General features: G+C 43.6%; 1 protein-coding gene across 7 annotated transcripts in view; it reads right to left on the reverse strand.

Moving 5' to 3' along the window:
• The window catches only part of nrd1a (nardilysin a (N-arginine dibasic convertase)), a 41,211-nt gene extending 32,442 nt beyond the window's left edge, over positions 1–8,769 (reverse strand). Inside the window, exons 1-6 of one of the 7 annotated variants that reach the window (XM_058395327.1) lie at positions 8,691–8,769; positions 6,262–6,431; positions 5,776–6,013; positions 5,570–5,651; positions 4,945–5,098; positions 4,719–4,792 (exon numbers count right to left, since the gene is read on the reverse strand). In XM_058395327.1, the coding sequence (XP_058251310.1) occupies positions 4,719–4,792; positions 4,945–5,098; positions 5,570–5,651; positions 5,776–6,013; positions 6,262–6,410 (697 nt within the window). In that variant the 5' untranslated portion in view covers positions 6,411–6,431; positions 8,691–8,769. The other 6 variants (XM_058395331.1, XM_058395325.1, XM_058395329.1 and 3 more) reach the window with 6 other exon arrangements.
• Between the last annotated feature and the right edge of the window lie 1,231 nt (positions 8,770–10,000).

Below are 10,000 nucleotides of genomic sequence, written 5' to 3' on the forward strand. Positions count from 1 at the left end.
ACACACACACACACTACACACACACACAACAGTTACACAATCTGTTCATCTAGTTTTCACACACACATTACACACAACACACACTACACACACACACACTACACACACACACACCACACAACAGTTACACAATCTGTTCATCTACAGTTTTCACACACACACTACACACACAACACACAACAGTTACACAATCTGTTCATCTACAGTTTTCACACACACACTACACACAACAGTTACACAATCTGTTCATCTACAGTTTTCACACACACACACTACACACACACACAACACACACACACCACACAACAGTTACACAATCTGTTCATCTACAGTTTTCATACACACACACATTACACACAACACACACACATTACACACAACACACACACTACACACACACAACAGTTACACAATCTGCTCATCTACAGTTTTCACACACACACACACTACACACAACACACAACAGTTACACAATCTGTTCATCTACAGTTTTCACACACACACACACTACACACAACACACAACAGTTACACAATCTGTTCATCTACAGTTTTCACACACACACACTACACTACACACACACACTACACACACAACAGTTACACAATCTGTTCATCTACAGTTTTCACACACACACACACATTACACACAACACACACACAACACACAACAGTTACACAATCTGTTCATCTACAGATTTCACACACACACACACACATTACACACAACACACACACACACACTACACACACACACACACACACACACACAACACACAACAGTTACACAATCTGTTCATCTACAGTTTTCACACACACACACACTACACTACACACACACACAACAGTTACACAATCTGTTCATCTAGTTTTCACACACACACACACTACACACAACACACACACACTACACACACAACAGTTACACAATCTGTTCATCTACAGTTTTCACACACACACACACTACACACACACACAACAGTTACACAATCTGTTCATCTAGTTTTCACACACACACACACTACACACAACACACACACACTACACACACAACAGTTACACAATCTGTTCATCTACAGTTCACACACACACACACACACACACACACATTACACACTACACACACACACAACACACACAAAACACAACAGTTACACAATCTGTTCATCTACAGTTTTCACACACACACACATTACACACAACACACACACATTACACACAACACACACACACTACACACACACAACAGTTACACAATCTGTTCATCTAGTTTTCACACACACATTACACACAACACACACTACACACACACACTACACACACACACACACACACACACTACACACAACAGTTACACAATCTGTTCATCTACAGTTTTCACACACACACACTACACACAACAGTTACACAATCTGTTCATCTACAGTTTTCACACACACAATTACACACAACACACACACACTACACACACACACACACACACACACACCACACACAAAACACAACAGTTACACAATCTGTTCATCTACAGTTTTCATACACACACACACATTACACACAACACACACATTACACACAACACACACACTACACACACAAAACAGTTACACAATCTGTTCATCTACAGTTTTCACACACACACACACTACACACAACACACAACAGTTACACAATCTGTTCATCTACAGTTTTCACACACACACACACATTACACACAACACACACACTACACACACACACACACAACAGTTACACAATCTGTTCATCTACAGTTTTCACACACACACACACATTACACACAACACACACACATTACACACAACACACACACTACACACACACTACACACAACAGTTACACAATCTGTTCATCTACAGTTTTCACACACACACACTACACACAACACACACAACACATAACAGTTACACAATCTGTTCATCTACAGTTTTCACACACACACACTACACTACACACACACACTACACACACACACACACAACAGTTACACAATCTGTTCATCTACAGTTTTCACACACACACACACACACTACACACAACACACACACACACACTACACACACAACAGTTACACAATCTGTTCATCTACAGTTTTCACACACACACACACACACACTACACACAACACACACACACACTACACACACAACAGTTACACAATCTGTTCATCTACAGTTTTCACACACACACACACACACACTACACACAACACACACACACACACACACTACACACACAACAGTTACACAATCTGTTCATCTACAGTTTTCACACACACACACACACATTACACACAACACACACACACTACACACACACACACAACACACAACAGTTACACAATCTGTTCATCTACAGTTCACACACACACACACTACACACACACAACAGTTACACAATCTGTTCATCTACAGTTTTCACACACACACACACACACATTACACACAACACACACACACACACCACACACACACACACAACAGTTACACAATCTGTTCATCTACAGTTCACACACACACACAACAGTTACACAATCTGTTCATCTACAGTTTTCACACACACACACACACACATTACACACTACACTACACACACAACACACACAAAACACAACAGTTACACAATCTGTTCATCTACAGTTTTCACACACACACACACATTACACACAACACACACACACACTACACACAACACACACACTACACACACACACACTACACACACACACCAGTTACACAATCTGTTCATCTAGTTTTCACACACACATTACACACACACACACTACACACACTACACACACAACACACAACAGTTACACAATCTGTTCATCTACAGTTTTCACACACACACACTACACACACACACACACACACACACACAACACACAACAGTTACACAATCTGTTCATCTACAGTTTTCACACACACACACTACACACAACACACACACACACCACACAACAGTTACACAATCTGTTCATCTACAGTTTTCACACACACTACACACAACACACACACACTACACACACACACACAACACACACAAAACACAACAGTTACACAATCTGTTCATCTACAGTTTTCACACACACACACACACACTACACACAACACACAACAGTTACACAATCTGTTCATCTACAGTTTTCACACACACATTACACACAACACACACACTACACACACACAACAGTTACACAATCTGTTCATCTACAGTTTTCACACACACACACACACACACACACACACATTACACACAACACACACACATTACACACAACACACACACTACACACACACTACACACAACAGTTACACAATCTGTTCATCTACAGTTTTCACACACACACACTACACACAACACACACAACACATAACAGTTACACAATCTGTTCATCTACAGTTTTCACACACACACACTACACACAACACACACACTACACACACACACACCACACAACAGTTACACAATCTGTTCATCTACAGTTTTCACACACACACACACACACACTACACACACACACACACTACACACAACAGTTACACAATCTGTTCATCTACAGTTTTCACACACACACACACTACACACAACACACACACACTACACACACACACACACACCACACAACAGTTACACAATCTGTTCATCTACAGTTTTCACACACACACACACACACACTACACACAACACACACAACAGTTACACAATCTGTTCATCTACAGTTCACACACACACACACTACACACAACACACACACTACACACACACAACACACAACAGTTACACAATCTGTTCATCTACAGTTTTCACACACACACACACTACACACAACACACACACACACACACAACAGTTACACAATCTGTTCATCTACAGTTTTCACACACACACTACACACACACACTCCACCCTCTACACACACACTCTACAAACACACACACTCCACCCTCTACACACACACACAATACACTACACACACAATTCACTGCACACTCTACACACACACACACACACACACACACACTACACACACACACTCCACCCTCTACACACACAATCTACACACACACACACTACACTCCACTCTACACACACACACACTACACTCTACACACACTACATACACACACACACACACTACACTCCACACACACTCCACACACACACTCCACTCACTCACACACTCCACTCACACTCTACACACACACACACACAACACACACTCCACTCCACACTCCACACACACTCTACACTCACACACTCCACTCACACACTCCACTCACACACACTCCACTCTCTACACACACTCCACACTCCACACACACTCCACACTCCACACACACTCCACACTCTACACACACACACACACACACACAACACACACACACTCCACTCTCTACACACACTCCACTCTCTACACACACTCCACACTCTACACACACACCACACACACACACACACACACACACTCCACTCCACACTCTACACACACACACACACTCCACACACACACTCCACTCCACACACACACTCCACTCCACTCCACACACACACTCCACTCCACACACACACTCATGAACTCATTCTCATCTGTGTATCAGTCTGTGTTCATTATTTAACATCATGTAGTTTTCGAGTCAGTCCTTAATAAGATGATAATAATATGTTAATAAGATGTTAATGTGCAGTGTGTTTCCTGACCACTGTCCACTGCCTCCACTTCCCTCTCAATGGCGTCTCTGATCATGAGAGGACAGATGAAGAACTGAGCCCATCTGGAAAAAAACACACACCACCATCACCTCAAATATACGATTCTGACTCTGAGACACTCTGACTCTGAGACACTGACTCTGTGACTCTGGTCTATATAGACTGGTCTATAACTCGCAGTGTACCTCACTGTTCTGAGTCAGGAGTGACGTACCTGTCCAGGGCTTCTCGAAACCTCTTCCTCTGCACGTCGAACTGGAACACAGTCCTCTCACAGTCAGTGGAGGCGTTATCACTGCCTCCATGTTTCTTCAGGAACGCATCGAATCCATTCTCACGAGGATACTTCTGACTGCCCATAAACACCACTGACCCGGGGAGAGGGGGCAGAGAGAGAGGGGGGGGTGAGAGAGACTGAGACAGTGATGTCACAGGACGCTGGGGGACACAGCCCATATAATATAGTTTCCTTTATAGAGATTTTGTGTCTCGGGGAAAGCGGAGCTACAGAGGTCAGATCTGAGACGGAGAGAATGTTCTAGAGCGATGTGCTGGAACACTGCCCTGAGATCTCACAGTGGGTGTTACAGCAGTGGTCACATGAACACCTCTGTACAGTGTTACATGTTCTCTCACTTTAATAAACACTTCCCTCCTGGAGACATGCTGCTGTAAAGGTCACTAACACTGCAGTGGCCTGCTTACCCGGGGGATGGACACGGTCTTATCGGTCATTTTTATTCAGTAGAACAGAATGAATGATTGTATTGTTTGAGTCACTGTTGGGTTTCTGTGTGTAGAGGATCATGACTGTGTGAGGTAGACGTGTACACACTCACTGTGTTCCAGGAAGTGTGCGAGTCCTGGCAGGTCCTCAGGGTCACTGAAACTCCCCACACCAATACACAGGGCTGCTGCTGACTGCCTCACACACACACACACACACTTTACTAGCCAAGCTGATTATATGCTAGCCACATTTGCTACATCAGCTGAAACTGTGTGTGTGTGTGTGTGTGTGTGTGTGTGTGTGTGTGTGACTGACCTGTTTCTCTGAATCCTTCTTCTTCTTCACCTCCTTCTCCTCATCCTCACTGTCCTGATCATCATCTTCTTCCTCCTCTGACTCCTCACCTGTTCCTTCACCCGAATCATCATCATCATCTTCATCCTCCTCCTCCTCTTCATCATTATCCTCATCATCATCATCTGATTGTTCTTCAGAGCTGCTGCTGAAGTCTGAGATCAGCAAAGCACGAAGACCATTCTTCAACTCTATGTACCTGAGAGAGAGAAAGAGAGAGAGAGAGAGAGATACCAGGAGGGAGAGAGAAGGGGGGGGTGTGGTAGATATCAGAGTGTATGTAGAAACATGATCTGTATTTTTCACTTTTTCTGTAACATGAGGCCTGCACTGAGATCAGCAGGGGTCAGTGCACTTCCTGTCTTCCCCTGTCCTTATTTGGTCATTGTTTCCTGTTCTCATTATTCACTGGATTCACCGTCACGGCTCCTCCAACTGACATGTTACCTGTACTGCTTGGGGTCACTGGGTGATTTGATGATGTCATCGTCGCCTCGGTTCTCCTGCTGACCCGGTCCTGGGTCCAGTTCTCTTGGGTCCTGAGCAGTGCTCTGAGCTGACACGCCCCCCGCACTCTGTTTGTACTTATTGGGCATCGCAACATGGAGCAGTGCACACTACACACAGACAGGAAGGGTTAGGGCACAAAACAAAGGAACAAGTGAAACTAGTGACAAGTCTCACCCTCACACACACTTAGTCATACTAACACTGATCTCTATTACACTCACACCCCACCCCACCCCAGTGCCCCACATGAACACACAGCCACACAAACCATGTCCTCACTAACACACACTAACACACAAACACTCACTATCGCACACTAACACACACTAACACTCACTATCACACACTAATACACACTAACACTCACTATCACACACTAACACTCACTATCACACACTAATACACACTAACACTCACTATCACACACTAATACACACTAACACTCACTATCACACACTAACACTCACTATCGCACACTAACACTCACTATCGCACACTAACACTCACTAACACACACTAACACTCACTAACACTCACTATCACACACTAACACTCACAAACACACAGCCACACAAACCATGTCCTCACTATCACACACTATCACACACTAACACTCACTATCGCACACTAACACTCACTATCACACACTAACACTAACTCTGGGTCGTTGACCAGAAGATCAGGGGTTCAAGCCCCAGCACCGCCAAGTTGCCACTGTTGGGCCCTTGAGCAAGGCCCTTAACCCTCTCTGCTCCAGGGGCACCGTATCATGGCTGACCCTGCGCTCTGACCCCAACCTCCAAGGATGGGATATGCGAAGAAAGAATTTCACTGTGCTGTAATGTATATGTGACAAATAAAGGCTGTTTCGTTTCGTTTCATAACACTCACTATCGCACACTAACACTCACTATCGCACACTAACACTCACTATCGCACACTAACACTCACTATCGCACACTAACACTCACTATCGCACACTAACACTCACTATCACACACTAACACTCACTATCACACACTAACACTCACTATCACACACTAACATACACTAACACTCACTATCGCACACTAACACACACTAACACTCACTATCACACACTAACACTCACTATCGCACACTAACACTCACTATCGCACACTAACACTCACTATCGCACACTAACACTCACTATCACACACTAACATACACTAACACTCACTATCGCACACTAACACACACTAACACTCACTATCACACACTAACACTCACTATCACACACTAACACTCACTATCGCACACTAACACTCACTATCGCACACTAACACTCACTATCGCACACTAACACTCACTATCGCACACTAACACTCACTATCACACACTAACACTCACTATCACACACTAACACTCACTATCGCACACTAACACTCACTAACACTCACTATCGCACACTAACACACACTAACACTCACTATCACACACTACCACACACTAACACTCACTATCACACACTACCACACACTAACACTCACTATCGCACACTAACACTCACTATCGCACACTAACACTCACTAACACTCACTATCACACACTACCACACACTAACACTCACTATCGCACACTAACACTCACTATCGCACACTAACACTCACTATCGCACACAAATACACACTAACACACACTATCGCACACTAATACACACTAACACTCACTATTGCACACTAACACACACTACCGCACACTAACACACACTAACACAAACTATCGCATACTATCGCACACTAACACACACTAACACACACTAACACACACTATCGCACACTAATACAGACTAATACACACTAACACACACTAACACACACTAGTACACATTAATACACACTATCACACACGAATACACACTAACACACACAAATGCACACTAATACACACTAACCAAAATAGTACACACTAATACACACTAACACACACACACTAACATCGAATCTTCTTGCACAGCTGTAACACACTTCTGACTGAGCTGAAAAGAAGAAGAGCAGGAAACACAGCAGACCCGAATTAAACCGAGTTAAACCGAATTAAACCGAGTTAAACCGAGCTTCATCAGCTCACCACACCTCTATAAACTTCTACACATTTCTACACACACTCTTCCCCTTTGTGACCATCTCTGTGGAACAGTGTGGAAAGCTCGCGCTCCACGGACCTGACCGGTGCGCGTCAGCGGAAGTCGGCTCCAGCACGTGCGCGTCAAAATGTTTTTTAGCATGTCACATAGTTCCCGGTTTACACACGAACACCTTTAAACAGTGTTACATTTACTCCGCTCACACACACACACTTACACACTTACACACACACACACACACACTTACACACTCGCTTACCTCGGGCTTACTTCACCCTGCTCACCTGTGATTGGCTACAAACCGCCACAACAAGACCGGCGCTGATTGGTGGGAACCGTGTACTGGGCGGTTCCGATTGGTCCGAGTTTCGGCACGTGGAGACTGTGGTATGTTTGTGCATGTGAAAATATATAACACTAAAGGTTATTGGTTAAAAGATGAAGCACTTGAATTGTTTACTTGCTGTGTAGAAATGAATCATGTCTGATCTTCCTGAACATTCAGTTCATGAATTTAAATTCGACTCTCAGTAACAGGTCGCACTGCCTCTATGTTTATAGTGCTACTCAAATTTTCCTAAATATAAAATAATGAAACTGATCTTCACGATTTAAATGATTAAAATAGTTCTCCTCTCCTCTGGGGTTTAATACTGCAGAGTAAAGACTCAACAAAAGAGATGAGTCATAAATTATTCTCTGCAGCAATTCATGCATTCCACCACCAGGGGGAGCTGAGAGTACAGCCCAAACCTCCAGCTGGCCCCTCCTGGCAGAACTGGATATTCCCGGGATAGGAACATTATTATCGAATGAATAATTAACAGTATTCCAGTTTCGGTTGGGTAAAAGGGTTTAGCATTTTAATCTGTGTCCATATGAAGCAGAAACTTGTTCTGTTTCAGTGCCACTGAAGCTCTTAGCCACACTGTGTCTCACAATCATCAACATTACGCTGTGGAATGAGTGAGGAAGAGTCTCAACCAGGAGACATCTTCTTCTTCTTCTTCTTCTTCTTCTTCAGGCTTTTCCCTTCAGGGGTCTCCACAGCGAATCATCTCTCTCCACCTATCCCTGCATCTTCAACACTTACACCCACTAGCTTCGTATCCTCATTTATTACATCCATATACCTCCTCTTTGGCCTTCCTCTTTACCTCCTTCCTGGCAGCTCCATGTCCAACATTCTCCTACCAATATACTCAACCAGGAGACATCTAAAACACCTTATTCACACGGAGAACAGTGCTGCTAGTCTAGTGAGAGAGCGTTCATTTAGCAAGCTAGCAAAATGAATGCTAGTCTTGTGTACATAAAGCGACAGAACGAACTTGTCAGTATGATTAGGAAAGACATTTCCTCAGAAGTGTTAATAATTTACTGAATAGCGTAAAAGGCTAATTAACATGGGTTCTGCCATACGGAGAACTGTTGTTCTTCTTCTCGAACATCTAAACCTCAGTGAAACCTTCATCCTTCATATAAACACCATGAAGGTACATATGATGGGGTTGCTGGTTTTTAATCGAAAGGTAACAAAAACACGCGTGTTGTTCACGTGGATGTTGT

Source organism: Hemibagrus wyckioides, linkage group LG07, assembly GCF_019097595.1.
Source record: "Hemibagrus wyckioides isolate EC202008001 linkage group LG07, SWU_Hwy_1.0, whole genome shotgun sequence".
In the NCBI taxonomy this organism is placed as follows: domain Eukaryota; kingdom Metazoa; phylum Chordata; class Actinopteri; order Siluriformes; family Bagridae; genus Hemibagrus; species Hemibagrus wyckioides.